At 40.9% G+C, this 15,951-nt stretch overlaps 1 protein-coding gene across 4 annotated transcripts in view; it reads right to left on the bottom strand.

The window, feature by feature from the left end:
* Positions 1 to 703: 703 nt before the first annotated feature.
* Positions 704 to 15,951, bottom strand: part of LOC6608710 (uncharacterized protein DDB_G0288805) — a 56,284-nt gene continuing 41,036 nt past the window's right edge. For all 4 annotated transcript variants that reach the window (XM_032715358.1, XM_032715360.1, XM_032715359.1 and 1 more), the window contains 2 exons: positions 7,022 to 7,140; positions 704 to 5,087 (listed from right to left, as the gene is read on the bottom strand). In XM_032715358.1, coding sequence (XP_032571249.1) covers positions 3,129 to 5,087; positions 7,022 to 7,140 — 2,078 coding nt within the window. In that variant the 3' untranslated portion in view covers positions 704 to 3,128. The remainder of the gene's footprint in view (positions 5,088 to 7,021; positions 7,141 to 15,951) is intronic.

Raw genomic sequence — 15,951 nt, 5'->3', positions numbered from 1 at the left:
GTTTGCCTTGGGCGATGGCCAACACTTTTACTGCCCCAAGGAGTCGAGGGCCCTGGCCATAACATGTTAATCCCCCAGCACCGATGTCAAATGTCAGCACATGTGATTTGTCATCTTCAGCAGGAGGAACCTGGTTGGCGGAGGACTCTGCGTCGGTGGTCGACTCCCTTACATTGTCCCCATGTCCCCATGGCGAACATTTGTCACCAGAGGCGGGGACCACCTATCTTGTTCTTGGCTGCAATTTACAAGTCCCTCCGACATGGCCAGGAATGTGCAATTGATATTCCACGAAATCGGTGGACATTGCCTGACTGCGATATATCTATTCCCTTGCACTGTGAACAAATTTGACTGAAACTTTGATAAGAATTACTGTACAAAGTTAAAAATAATTATTATTTTAAAAAAATGGTGTACTTCATGTTTTAAAATGGAAATGGAATGCACTTTAGCCTTCGTTTATACTTTGATATTCAATCTAAGATTGAAGATTCAATATAATATGTATCCAAATGAGTATACTTACCTCAATCGTTTAGAATTGATTAAAAATACCGCAATTGAATTTATATATATTTTTTATTTATACGATTTCTCTGCACACATTCGTTAACGAACAAAAAAGAAAGAACTGAGCATTTATTTAAAAAGTTGAAAATGAAGCAATCTTACATACAAGAGAAATGAAAAGTGTTGAATATTTTGTTGAGGCTTTTTATTCAATTTCTAGTGTGTTGTTACTCGTTTTAATACAAAGAAATGCAATTAAATAGTCGTTTATATATTCGTATATATAAGATAGAGATTAAAAGAGATAGGAAGGATGGGGGGACAGACTCGGAGTTAGAGAAGTTGGCGCAAGTGTTTTACATGGGCGAAAGAATCATTTTGCTTTTATACATAAATAATTACATTTAATGCTCGGCTTAGAAATAAAACATATTACAATGTACAATGATGAGTGTTAACTTAGTGTTAACTTAGGCGTATGATTAATCCATTAATTAAACGTAATTAGTAGAAAGAAAAGTGCAAATGAATTTACAAATGACATATGACAATCGGTCCCCGCTCCAGTCCAATAGACTCGATTCGAATATTCCGATATACTGTTAAATAAATAATTTCTGCTGTGGTAGATATAGTCATCGATTCATCGAGTTTACCCATTCGACGTCGATTCAACATAAGAATTTCGTTTATATTACAGCAACGCGCATACGAATAAGTACAGAAGTTCAATTCGAGTTGTGTGTTTTTCGGCTTCGTTTCGGTTTCGGTTTCGTATCGGTTTTATTTAGTTGAGTGCTGCTTCAATGCCTAGTTAAGTTAATAATTAATCGTTCAATTGTTAAATGGTTTCTTGTCTTAAGTACACACTAATTAAATTTTCACCTAAGCATCTTGCTTTAACTTCATTTTGTTTGGGTTTTCTTTGTTCACTTTAAATTTACATTCATACATATCTCTACATATAAACTTGACACTTCAGTTTTCTGTTTCTGTGCCTTCGCATTTTCCCTCAAATTGTTTTAATTTCGCGTATTTGGTTTGCTAATATGTTTGAACTATTTATTTTAAATATTAATATAAATATATGAGAAACAATTTTTGCGTTATCTTTTTCCATGTCGTCCACATATGCCTATATGTGTTTATATCTGTATATATATATATATTTATGTATACTCGTATGTAGAAAAGCAGCAGTTTGTTTCTTTTTGCTGTATTTTGATTCAATTCGTAGATTTAGTTTTTAGTTTTGCTCAATTAATAAATATAACGTTTGCTTATTCAGTGTGTATTTTGGTGTTTGGTTGCAGTACATATCTGGATACATACGTTAGTAGTTCTTTAAAATTTTCCATTATTCAAAATTTGTTTCCATCCTCCCTCGAATTGGATATCGGCCACAAACTGTGTCCTAAAATCAATTTCCATGCTGACCATTACAATAATTTTTGTATTTGCTTAAAAAATTCGGTTTATTTTGAATGGAGTTTTCCTTTTTTGTTCTTCTAACCCAATTTCGTTCGCTTGTGCCTAGTAAAATTGTTTAATATTTAGTTTTAACCTTTCATTTTTGGAAGTGTTTTGCTGTGCGAATTTGTTATCGTTATCGTTACCGACTCTTAGTTCTGCTTGCGTATGAATTTAAAAAACTTCTTCATTCGTGTTCCGTTCACCGTGTTAAATTTGTTTGCTAATTGGTTTTTGGTTCGTTATAAAATTTTGAAAATATATGCATATATGTATATAATATATATCGATTTTTGTTTGCATTTGTATTTATTAATTCTCATTGCTAATATATTTAATTGATTTAGTAAATCAAAAGTTCGCTACGATTTTTTTTCAGTGCATTCGAAACGTTTATTTGCTTGCACTTGAATGTCGCGCTTTCATAATTTCCATTTCAACAATTTTAGCATTTTGTTTTTCGATTATCGCTATCGCTTCGGTTCATGAATTTCATAGTTTATATAGCACATACTCGTAAATAAAAATCTTATTGTCTTTTCATTTATAACTATGTAGCAGTTCTGCGAGTTCGTTGCCTGCGGCCTCCCGAGTGCAGTTGGTGGAGTCTTCACTGTACTCGCTACTGGATGAAGTGCGGCCTGAGTTATCGTTATCGGCTCCACGCCTGCTTCCGCTTCCGGTTTCGCTTATGTAGTGTGCTTTTAGGCGTGGTGCAAGTGCAAAGTCCTGTCTGAGTCGAGGTACTGAACAGTAAGCAACTCCTTTGTATATCGAGTTCTATATATGTTTATATATATATGTATCAGTTCATTAGTAATTTGAAATATTTATCCATACAATTGTTGTTCTTGGTTTCTTGTCTCGGTTTTGCCTAAATTCTCTTGAAAACTGAGTGCTGAGTATAGGTATGTCTCTCTAAAAAGGATCTGTTCTGGATTTTACTTTCACAGGATTTCGATTTGGAAAATATTATATTATTCCATAGAAACTGATTGTATGTAACTGATGTTCACTTGAGATTATTATGTTCCGATTTATTTATTCAATTTGTTCACTATTAAATGTTTTTGCCTGTGAAAGCGCAAATTCGAACAGTTCCCATTTTAAAGATCTAATAGCCAAAGTGCGCCAATCCCTGACTACTACGCAAATCTTTGGTGAGTAAACCAATGCAGTGTCTTATTCGGCCTTATCCTGTTCATGCCGATGCGAATCGGTTCCGTGAGATGTGAGGTGGTCGAGGTGGGAAGGAACCCGCTGAAGCCGCCGTCGGAGCTGTTGCCTCCGCCATTCCCCTCCAGGTCGCCATTGTAGAGAACAGGATAAACGCTGATGTTGTCCAGGTTATCGATGTCGATATCTCCGCCCGCATTACGCACATATGTCAGCTGGTGGTAAGGCGTGGCCATTAGCTTCTTGGTAAACTTCCGGATGGGTCTCTTCATGGTTGTTGCGGCCGTGATGCTGGATGTTGACGCTGCCGTGGGAGAAGCCTCAGTTAGCGTGTTGTTCAGGTTGCTATTGATGTTCTTGTCCACGCTGAAGAGTGAAGGTGCAACATGTTGCTCCGGTGTCGTGTTCGCTGTTGCTGTCGTGCTGGTGTGTTGCTGCTCTGGTGTTGCCACCAATGTTGCTAGCGTGCTGCCACGTGTTGCGAGCGGTGGTTGCACTGTCCACAGCAACTTGCGTGGCTGTTGTGGCTTCACTTCGTTCTCGCCCGCCAGCAACATGTCGGAATTATCCGGGTGATCTTCCCTGCTGTTGCTGCGATGCCTGCTTGGCTGTTGCGTGCTCTGTGCTTTTTCAGTCTGACTCGTTGCCGTTGGTGTTGCTTTCGTGGTGCTGCTGCTGCGCTTGTTGCTGATGTTGCTCCTGGCCAGCGGCGTCTGCTCTATCACCAGCTGGGAGCTCGCTGTCGAGGTAGTTGTGGCCGCCGTTGCCGCTGTTGCTGATGTTGCTTTGGTTTCAATTGTCGCCGTGGACTCCGCCTCCGGATCGTCCACCAACTCGGCCTCGTACTGCAGCAACTCGGTGTCGTTGCCGCCCATCTCGGGCGTCATGGCCGATGCCTCGGCCTCCATTTCGGTGATGTAGGTGGCCCAGGCGTCGTAGTTGCTGCTGCTGCTGCTAATACTGTCGTCAGATGTTGCTGTTGTGCTGCTGCCGCTAAAGCTATCGATCGTGGACCAAGTGGACCAGGGCTCCAAGCTGGAGCTGCTGCCACTGCTGCTGCTATTGTAGATGTCCAAATCCTCGAAACCCGTGCTGCTGCTGCTACTGCTGCTGCCGTACAGGGTGTCGTCGGTATAGGATGATGTTGCTGCCGTGGCAAGTAGCTGCAACTGTTGTTGCTGTTGCGCCTTTGGCCTGACCTTGGCCTTTCTTCGCCGGCCCTTGCGCTTGCTGCTCAATGCTGCTGTTGTCGATCGTGTTGCTGTTGCCGGGGATGTGGCTGCAACGGTTGCTGTTGCTGCTGGTGTTGCTGTGGGTGTTGCAGGCATCGGATTCGTTGGACTAGCTGATACTCGTTGTTGGTGTTGTTGTTGCTGCTGCTTCTGTTGCTTGCGCCGCTTCTGCTTCTTCTCGTGTTGCTGTCGTCGCAGCAGCAGCGATGGATCATTGTGATGATGTCGCACCTGATGTTGCTGCTGTTGCTGCCTCTGCCTGTTTATCGCTAATTGCTTTTTGTTAGTGCTACTTAAACTAGTATTACTATTATTAAGAATAACGTTATTATTATTATTATTATTATGGCCATGCTGCTCCTGTTGCTGTTGCAACTTTTGATTTTGGTTATTCGATTTGTGGCGATTGTTTTTGTTGTTGCGCGGGGGCTTGCGACTGTTGTTGCTGCCATTGCCACTGCCATTGCCATTGCCATTGTTGTTGCCACTGTTGCCATTGTTGTGGTGATGGCGGAAAAACTGCTCGGCCTCGATCTTGTTGAACATGTAGCAGGCATCGTTGACGCTCTTCTTGGGCCCCACAGGCTTACCTCGGTGCGTGAACCCGACACGTCGCTGCAGATCGACAACGGAACGGAACACGAAATATCCGTGCACGATGGTCTCGTTGAAATAGCAGGTATCTCGCAGCTCCCTCTGCAAACAGAAAGCAGATATATAGATATATTGATATAGCGATATAGCTTCCGTGCACTTCACATGCAATTTATGAGCGGCATTTCCGTTCATATACATTGTTAAGGTGTTATATGCGGTGGATATTGTGATATGCGTATCGACAACGATGACAGCGACATCATCGCGCGAGGAGTGAACGTTTAGTTTGCCTTCTGTTTATTTATTTATAAAGTACTTGAAGTCTCAAAAAAACAACGAAATGAATCGCGGCTTATGACTTGGATGTTGGAATGCCCTGGAATTCTGAATTGGTGGGGATATCGGCTTGGTGTCGCTTAATAGCTTAGAAAACTTAACAAATTTTTAATTTCCATATTTATTTGGGTCTACAAAAAGTAATGCAGCGAAAGTTTAATGTTTGCAATCTTTTTAATAACATTACATCGATTTCAGTAGCATGTCACCTCTAGGGTAGCAAATAACCCATACCCCAAAGATGTGGTCTTCACATCTAAGTCGTTGAGCGCGTGTTGCTGCCATGTTGGCCATTTCTGCTATCAGCGGCCCGATCTGATCGTTGAGATCGTTCAGATTGTGGCCCAAAGAGTTGAAAACGACGCAGATGAAACATTTCCCAAGCAATTAAGACTTGTGCCATATTTAGCGACGAACTACTTTTGGGCTCTTCGCATATTTATAGCTCATAATTGCTATTTTTGAGAGAAGCTTCTCACCACTGGTCAAGTGGAGCGGAGTGTTTGGGGTAAACACATTTGTTCTATTTCGAGAAGGGATGGAGGGATCGAGTAATCAATATGTGAATCATATCCAGACACAAGCGACCTCGGCCCACACATTAACCTTCCCGAGAAAAGCCAGCTAAGGTATCGAATGGAGTGTAAATCACGGCAAATATTTGCACAATAATTCAACATGGATTTTGCGGTCATAATCGCAATCGAAAGCAATAGAATAGAAGTGTGGCCTTAGGGGCTCTATTGTTTGTCTAGAGCTCGAATGCGGTTTAGCTAACTAACTGTATTGTGAGTGGCGAAAAAGACATTGAAATGTTTTAGCCATTACCACATGACAGAGGCAATCAAGTGCAGCGTCATTCGCTTGATTGATTAGACATATCTATACAAGTTGTTTGACTTTTATGATGGAAAATCTCATACCTCGAATGGCTGCACTTCAACTTGTGACATTGAAACAGCCGGCAAAACTGTTACAATGTCTCGAAAATTTGATTTTCGATTTCGTCCGTATCCCCAAACAGTTGCCAATCATTGCTCCGTGCGATATCACGCATACGCCGCGTAAACGTATCTCAAAATCTGTGCCACATTCGGCCGTAATTGCATATGAAATTGTTCGCATTTTCGAATTACAAATTACAAAAATATTGTAATAAATATTTTGCTCAGCCCGCTGACAGATTTGGTGCAACCGCAACAGGTTTTCACCCATTGTGGCTGACAATTTGGCCAGGTCGCCGTAATATGGTTATTGTCGTATAAGCGATCGTTTGCATAAAACCATTATGTGGAACATGTCATAAATTACAGTGTTTGCACAGTTAGTTTGCATAAAAACAAATCGACGAGAGACGGAAAATGGGAAAAATGAGTTGTCTACACTTGGCGCTTTGTACTTTATTCAAGTATGCGAAGTGCGAATGCAATGCAATCAAAATAGCCGCAACGGGCCTTGGCTATATCAGCATCTATATACCGTGTATAGCGGCAGAATAAATATTGTCAAGCATATAATTGTGGCTATTGCCAACAATTTGCTTGCACCATAGCGCCATAAACTTTATCTATCCATAAACAAATCGTGTGGAAATGCCCTTTCATCTTTGCGTTGTCATTTTATCAATCACGGGCAAATGATTCATTTTCCCCAAGGGAGGCTTCCAAAATTTATTACAACGTAAGATTTCTACTCACCATGCCAACTAATCTCCAATTGTCGTTGAAACACAAATATCTTTGAGTTTCTTTTGCGTACAGTGCTATTTTGAATTCGTTGTTCAGATAATCCGGGAAGCCGACTATCGTTATATTTTCTGAAAATACAAAATCGAAAACAACAAATTAATTCTATCAGCCTGGCGAGTGTTTTTAATTGATGTAAATATTTGGCGGGCAAAAACATTTTTAATTAAAGGCAAACATGGCTCTTTTGATCAAAGTGATTAAGCGTGCCAAAACGGAAGGTAACGATGGGTGCTGGCAGGGGTATATCATGAACATCGAGATACAAGTTCGTGTAGCTCTAGAACTTTGACCTTAAACGAAACACGCGTCTTTGCGGATATTACCTAATGAATGTCGTCAGTGATGTGTGGTTGTCAAATACTTTGATTAAATATTAGTAAGCCTGCTGCCTGAGATGACGAAATATTACATATTGCTCTCTTATACGCATTGGTGTTGAGTTGATACAGTTATATACATATATATCAGTACCATATTTTCCTCATGTTTAAGTATAACAATATTATTATCATTATCATTATTATCAATAATAAGCAAGACCATTTAAATTTATTGAGATAGTTTGGCTCGTTCTAAGCGCCCCTGTTTGTTTGCTATAATTTCGATGAAAAACCAAAACAATTTCCCAAAATAGTCGGCGAATGCATTAAGCCTCGGAAAGTCAAGTAGCCAAGGTGCGCATGCTCTCTCCGCTAATTATAAACTGATGTATCTGGAGTATCGGGCGGTGCATCTGCCCCTGTGCTCAGTATTTCAGATACTGTATCTGTATCTGGCCTCGACAGGCTATTGAACTTCAGCGGGGAGGACGAGCGCGAGGAGGTGGAGGCGGGATGCGGCCACAAAAGTCACTAATAAGTAAAGCACTTGAAAAGCCAAAGAAAAAGGCAACACGAGGAGAAAAGCCACTCGAGTTAGATTGATAGGTGACTGGGTTCAGCCCCGGTCTCAGTCGTCTGCCATTCTGCCGTTCTGCCAGTAATTAAATTTATGCACACAAATTCTTGGCAAGAGTCGCCGTTCCTGGTCTCGGTATCGGTCTTGCTCTTGGTCTGGGTCTGGGTTCCCTGTTCTGAGTTCTGAGTTCTCAACTCTGGCATCTCGGCTCTTAGCTCTCATATTTCATAAGCCGAGGCGAGCTGAGGGCTTGAGTGACTCTGTGCTTCACACCTTTGGCCGCCGGTGGCAGCCACTTGTGCCTCTTGCCCCAGGGAGCTCCCTTTGTTGTTATTCCTGGGACTCTTGTGATTCACGGCCCGGTCGCTCGTCTAGCTTATTGATTTCATTAGTTTGGTGACACAAACCCCGAGTGGAGCACCCTCTGGCAGCCAGCACTTGTGGGTGCGCACTTGGTGCTGAGCTGGGGGAAAATATGTGGCCCAAAATCAGGGTTTTATCATTATAGTACTCTAATATTCCCGAAAATTCTAGCTTCAAGAATGTGAACCTAGCTGTGAATATTAAACAATAAGTGCCTTACAAAACTACTACTTCTCCGACCTTTACAATCCAGTAGTTAATAGAAAATATGTGGATCTGTTTTTCCAGTGAGCTTCCACTAGAAGTGTCAGTTTCAGTTTTCTTTTTCCCGCCCGAAGCGATGCAAACTTCGATTCCCCGCCCTTGTGCCACATTTGCCTACTTGATTTCTTGGCCGAGCAGGAAGTGCAAGTCCATCGAGATGGGCAACGGTATTATTTTTGTGGTCTGTGTGGCTGGGTTAATCCATTAGAAGACCCAAGCTTTAATATCGTTGAACTCCCAATGACTTTGACATTGAAAGTGCCACAGTTCCTAACTTCTGGCTTCAGTCTATTCCCCCACTCCAATAAGATTGACACCCCGAGATAGAAAAGCCAAATGTTTATTTTTATTTCCACTCACACTCCCAAAAAAAAGCCATCAAATGCATTTTAGGCTTTGGAATTTTAATAGGCTTCGATCTTTTTGGGTATTTTAGAGATCTCCGCTACGGGTTTGTTTTTCACTCAATAAAAAGCTTCGATCGGGTCGCATTTTTGCCGCAAGTTATTAAGATTTTAACAACCAAATCTTCGTCTTCTGCCGAGTTTCTAATTAAGTTATTAGTCATGGTGAGTGGAATGTTCGCCTCGTCTCATTTCGTTTCGTTTAGTTTAGTTTTCGTAAGGGCGTTTGAACTGAGAAATGCATCAGCATAAATATGGCAAAATAAAAAGGCGTTCTGAGATGCTATCGATAGTGCTCAATATGTGTGGGCGTGATTTGTTTCCTAAGTGAACCGATGGATATAGAATTTCGGGCGGGGCTGGTTGTTCTAATTTATGGGTATTTACGACGTTGAACGATATCGTCTTGCTGGCCATAATTTAATTGTCACTAACTGAAGGCTGCGGCGACGTCATAGGATTTGCGTCACTAGCTGGCAAAAAATCATAAACAAATGATAAGAATTTCATACCTGACCGGCAAATTGCGAATTTTTAATTTTCATATTATTTCATGCATTTTTAAAGTTTCAGTTAATAATTTTCTGCATTTCTTAATACATTTCAGTTTTATAAATACCCCACTTTATATGGGCCCACCAGCTGGGCACAGCTTTATTTTGTGGGCCGTAAAAACACAACTCTTGATAAATAATGTCAAAAACCGAAAATGTAACAAATGACACACTCAGAGGGCAGCCTAAAGCAGGCGAATCATAGTGGAAATAATCAGGAAAACAAAGAACCCGGCCAACAAACAAACCATAAAAACACAACCAGAAACGACGATCAAAACTCTAATCAAATATGCAAGCAATGAGCTTCATCAACATAAAATTAAAAAATCATAAAATGCTAAACTGCACAGCATGAACAAAATCCAAAATCAAAAAACGAATTAAAATAAAAACAAAAATCAAATATCTCGACAACGAACGAGCTCTGGGGCGTCAAAATGCCTAGTAATTGCGGCACATGTACGAAAAACAACCGAAACGAAAATCGGAAAACACATTTTACGATCCATCCGTGTACATATGGATATGGGCAGAACCCCAAAACCCCAAAAACCATCACACGTTTATTCCATCGCACCGATCAGTTTGTCATTCCATCAGCATGACACTAGCCCCCATCTTGAGTTTGAATTATGGGATCTGCGTGGATAGTAAGATCCGAAAGATCGGTGGGCGTTGCCAACTCTCATCTCTGCGGCTTGATAAGCATAAATCGCAGCTTATCGATCTCTATGATAATCAAAGACCATTTCATTTCCCCGGCATATTTATCGAGTCCAGCCGTATTTGATTTTACTTTCCAGATTCTACTTTCACTATCACATGGCTTATTTATGCGGAGGAGAGTTCCATGCCTTAGTTTATAATCATAGACTTAAGTAAATGCAAACAAATGACATTTTTGTTTGTTTTTAAAAGCAATATTATTTATATACAGTTTTATTTTAGTATCATCAGTTATATTAATTGTAAGTTATTGAATGGATCATCAGTTTATAGTTCATGTAAATCTTTACTGTTAAGTAGACCAGCCTGAATTCTCAATGATGTAAGACCAAGAGTTATCCTTGGCTCATGAGCATTACTTACACCAAGAGCATTGCCCCAATGAGTTGCAATAGTTCCAGGAATGTCGTCTGAGGCGGTTACTTCGATGGCTGCATTCCCGGAACTTTTACGCTGACGATTGCAGTTGGGTTCCCTGGGCTCTGGAGTCTGGAGTCTGGGCTCTGGAGCCTGGTCTCTGGAGTCTGGGGTCTTGAGACGGGTCTGGATGAAGCGTCTTAGATTACAGGCGGCCCTAAGTAATTGCATTTCGCATATGCAGCAAAGTCAACAAACAAGTGAGATTTGTCACATGCTGCAACTAGTGGCCCTGGCCATCACCCGTATTGGTTTTTGCATTGGCATTGGTATTAGTATTGGTATTGGTATTGGCATCGTCATCGGAATCGGCGTAGTTGCAGCCACTATATGGCATATAGTATACGGTATAGTGCGCCTATAGAGCCCGCAGTTATTGACGTTTTTGTCACGTTTCCTGGAAGAAACCGTTTTATTTGCTCGCCTGGTGCCGCGGCTGGCATTTCGGTTTGTTTTGTAAGTGGAGAGCGGCAAACAAACTGCCCTGGGCCTGGGCAAAAGGAAAACAAACCTCAACTTGCAGCCATTTATCAGTTTCGACCTCCACTACTCCACGTCTCCCCTCCTCGCGGCAACGGCAACTGCACTAATGCTAATTGCATTGGCACGCCCTGAAGACCAGACCTCGACTCCCAGCTCCAGCACCACATATGTATATCCAGCTCCAGTTCCAGCTCCAGCTCCATTTCCACTGACCAGTGCCACGGCTGCTCACTGCTCCAGAGCCAACTCGAATGCCACGGAATTAGCGCCATTTAATGTGGAGCGTTCTCAAGTTTTACGCACGATTCTTTCACTGACGCCACCCGAATCGGTGCCCCGGGAATTGGATGCAGTGCAGCGGGCGCGACGGTCGCAGGGGGCACAGTGTCAATGAGTTAATTAGCGCACGAGTTGTCGCCCCCATAGCACCAGACAGTACACTGAGAAAATGCTGGGTCACAATCCTTTAGAGAGATCTTTGTATATATTTTATATTCATAGATCTACACTTTAAAGTTAACGTTTATAACTAGCTTAATGAATCTTGAAATCTGTGTAAAATATACCATTGCATACTTTTAAAGCAATCATCAATGAAGTGACTTTCCATCGCATACGACCGACCCATCATCCCATTATATGTTATCATATATTATAAATCGTATAATATAAAGTTTCCTACTATTATCCATGAATTATTTCGGATTCTACCTTTAAATGGTATATATGAATCATATTTTCTTCGAGTGTACCTAAATAGAGAGAGGTGGGAGAAAATAGCACTCTCTTTTCGCTCTTTATGTGGGTGGTGCCCCTAGAAACAATCGTGAAAGAAAAATCTCTTTTATTGGAGTCAACGCTACGCAATTCTGGGTCAAATTTTGTGGACTCCACACCAAATTTTATTTGCTTATAATTTATGTTGCTCTGATTAAATTTTGAGGTCCACCAAATCAAGAAAAAGCAATTAAAATTATAGAAAAATGCGAGATAAAACCTAAAGGCGCAACCATTTCAAGAATTTTTGTTCAATTTGATTAAAGTAGCCATAAAATGTATAATTAAATGTAAAAAGCATTTTATGTTGCTCTAGATTTTTCTTCATAAAGTGCAAACTTTTAGTTTTACGAGTTAAATTAACGGCGTTTGTTATTTTTCCGTGAACTGGTTACAGATATTTACGTGATCGCAGTGGATTAGTCATTTCTTTGGGAAGCATGTCACTTTGAATCAATAATTAGTGGCATTTATTAATGCAAACTCAATTAATTGACTGTCTGTTGCAAGCCAATGACTCAGTGCTGAGCTTCTGAAACTATAAAGTTACTCATCCTATAGATATACTGTTATTTCAGAGGCCTCCTGCCGGTGATATCGATACACCTGGATGCATATATGCATATATGCAAGGCATTTATCAATCGAATGGCCTGCGGACAAGTTCGATGACAAGGGCAATAACAAAAAGCCGCTTTGTAGTCGATATTGAAAGTGGTGCTTTATTTATTTGTTTTTTTGTTTTTTTTTTAAACAATTTTTGCAGACCACACACGCAGCCCGCTCCGCATGTTATTTACAGTTAATTGCTGCTGGCGGCGAATGAATGTTAAATTACATTGATAGTTCCATCAGCCACAGAGGCAATTTTTCTTTTTCGTTCATTTTTTTTTTAATTTTTCCCCAGCCCGCTTTTGTTTATTTACCCGCCGATACGCGGCGATATTGTTGTTTCTGCGGTTTCGCTTTCATTGTGGCAGGCAGGCGGCAATAAGGCAGTCCAGGGAGAGTAAATGGAAAATAAATTGAAACTGGCATTTAATTAAGTTAAACCGACCCGGCTCGATGGCAATTTATTAAAATAAACACAAGAATATATTGCATCGAGCAACACTAATTGCAATGTTATCTAAGCAAGGACGCAAACTCTAACTCAAATTCGAGTCGAATCGCGAACCGGCGAACCGAAGTTGCAACATGGCAACAATGTCAGCGGTGTGGCATGGATTTGCGGACTTTATTAATTAAGTGCAAACGTGGTCACTTACAAGCCGTTTAAACTGCGTGTTAGTGTTAGCCAACTTGAAATGGCCCCGCTAATGCGCCACCAGCAGGTCCGAAATACTCACTAGCTGGCAAAAAAATAAAAATAATAAAAAGCAGAGAAAATGGCATAAAAAACGCACCACCCAAAAAATAAAATAAAAAATTAAAAAAAAAACTTGGAAAAATTGTCAACCCGGTCACATAAATTTTGCCGACGGCGGCAGTCTCCGTCACTTGTTTACGCCTTTCGGTATCCCATTTAATGGGTATACGTTAACACTCGTCTGTGGCATTTGCAGTTGCAGCTTGCAGTTGCAACAGTCGCCAGTAAACAGTAAAATTTTGCTGGCTTCCTTTTGATCATAACTCGCTGAGTTATTGTGACAATTTGAATTGTTTCACTTCTTTTAATCACTTCTCCAGCCATTTCAGTTTTATTTTCTATTTTGCCGAATTTTGCCACTCCGTAGCCCATTAACATTCGGATCCACGCACGCGAACGATCTGAGTTATGGCCGAGATATATGCAGAAGCATTGATTACGTCACCATAAATTAAGATATAGTTGTCGCGGGATTTACGCAGACAGGTGCTAATACCCATCGATTGGCCAATGATCGTAATTCTCCAGGAAGCTGCGTGGGTGCCACGCCGATCGCCCGAAGCTCCGGACCCGCGAAAATTTGTCAACTAATGGGTTAACAACAGATAAAGCCGGCTTTATGGTTATGTATGGGGTGATTTTCGGCACAGCCCCATAAATATCCCGAATTAATTTCCCGCTATTTTGTCTCGCAATGGATTTGTAATTGAATTTCCGCTCACTTCGCGGTGGTGCAAAATTTATTGTTCGAAATTAGAGTGGCAAATTTATGCACTTTTAATTAAGTGCTCAAAACCGAAGGTTCTTTATCTTCGCGTTCTTTGAATGGTATTCTAATTGCTTAACAAAATGGAAAGACATTACCCCAGTCGATTGGTGCAATTTATGCAGTTGAAGTTAGGAAATATATTTAGGCATTTTTGAAGTGGGTAGTTGCTAGTAATAAGAATTCCTTCATCAACACGACTCAGAACTACAATCTATGTTTTTTTACTAAAAAATGTTTTTGAAAGCTGCCTGCCTTCTTCTTCCAGTTCCAAAAGACTAGAGGGACCACCCAAATATTCCTGGATAATGCAGAACTGTTTACCCTGACGCAGGATCCAAATGGCTGGGCGTGTCTGGACCACTTACAAGATAATTATCCTTTCGAACGGCTAAAAAGTAAAAACAGAGCACTATTAACATGTCCGAGGGATACGGTGCCCTATAATGATGCCATTAATTAGCTGAAATTGCCAGAAGAGCTGGGAAACCTCGAACAGCAATGCATGTGCAATTCTTGCACCATGAAGCCCCTCAGCGCCAAGGATAACACCTCATGATTTACGCTCCCCTAGCCCGTGGGCCGTAAAACAAAAGTTTAGGGCCAGAATCAGAGGAGATCTATGTATGTCGACTTGGTCACGGGTTTCTCGGCAGGGCGAGATCTGTTTTTTCTTTCAGTTTTTTTTTTTTCTGGCCTAGAGCAAAAGTCAGACGCTGGGCATAATAAAAACGTCATGTCCTTGTCCGCCCGGCTTGCCATTTGACGCTGTGTGGCCAACAGGATCGGGCCAAAAAGGTGCCAAGTGCGACCAGCTGGATTTTGCCCCGAGTCCTAGCCCACTTTTATTGTCTGTCATTTTGCCAGCCAGCATTATTTCTCGGTTCGCTGTGCTCAGTGCCTTTGTTTTATTGTTTTTCGCGCGTCATTATTTCGACTTTAACATTTTGTTTGTTTGTTTTCCAGAGATCCTTGGCACAGACGGTACTTTCGGCCAGGACTTAATTAAGGCCTCATGTGCAAAGAGATCGTAAAAGAAGTGGGATCGCAACTCTTTTCAAATTATTTTCTTCCACCTTCCTGGGAATATTTGCAAATTGATTCGTTGGAAATATTAACCTGTTATAAGGCTTAAGCAAAGCTGTTGATACTGGAGCTCCGTTTTCATGTTTTATGGCAAAAAGCATGTAATCTTAGCTATGGGAAAGTTTTTGAACAATTTGACTCAATAAGGAAGTGTATATCATGTATGGGGATTCTTGTTGCATACATAAAAATTTGTTTATTGCATTTGATTTCACTAACTGAGCCATCAATCAAGGTGGAAAATGCATTACATTGTCCCTTTTTCTGGGGGCTCATAAATATGATATACATATATATTTTTAAACACGATTTTGTTTACTTTAAAGCATAATTCGTTTACCTATTGAGCGGTTTAAAGAAACTTGAAATAAATGTATTACAATTTAATATTTTAAAAATAAAACAATTGGTTAGTAAGCTCGAAGACATTTCGGCAACGTTTTTAAGTATCTTAAACTGGTAAATTCTTCAATTCCTCGGGTTTCCTCGTCTCCTTTGAGATCTACTCCAGTCTCTCGATTTTTTAATGACTTTTTGTCTTAATGGCGCTTCCTACTCATTTCATAATTTGCCCCAAAACGTTTGGTCAATGTCCGCCAAACCTCTCTGTTTGGCCCTCATTTTTCTTAATGTGGCCAAAATGCTGCTCGGATCCAGTTTTGCGGCACTGCGACCCTTTAATAACCAGATAAGAAAACATTTTTATGTGCCGCCTGATCGGCACCAGGATAACTCTATTAAAGGCCGAGTTAAAAGCTCCGTTTTGCCAT

Source organism: Drosophila sechellia, chromosome 2R, assembly GCF_004382195.2.
Source record: "Drosophila sechellia strain sech25 chromosome 2R, ASM438219v1, whole genome shotgun sequence".
Classification (NCBI taxonomy): Eukaryota; Metazoa; Arthropoda; class Insecta; order Diptera; family Drosophilidae; genus Drosophila; species Drosophila sechellia.
The sequence above is the reverse complement of the archived record's forward strand: the minus strand, read 5'-3'. Positions and strand labels throughout refer to the sequence as shown.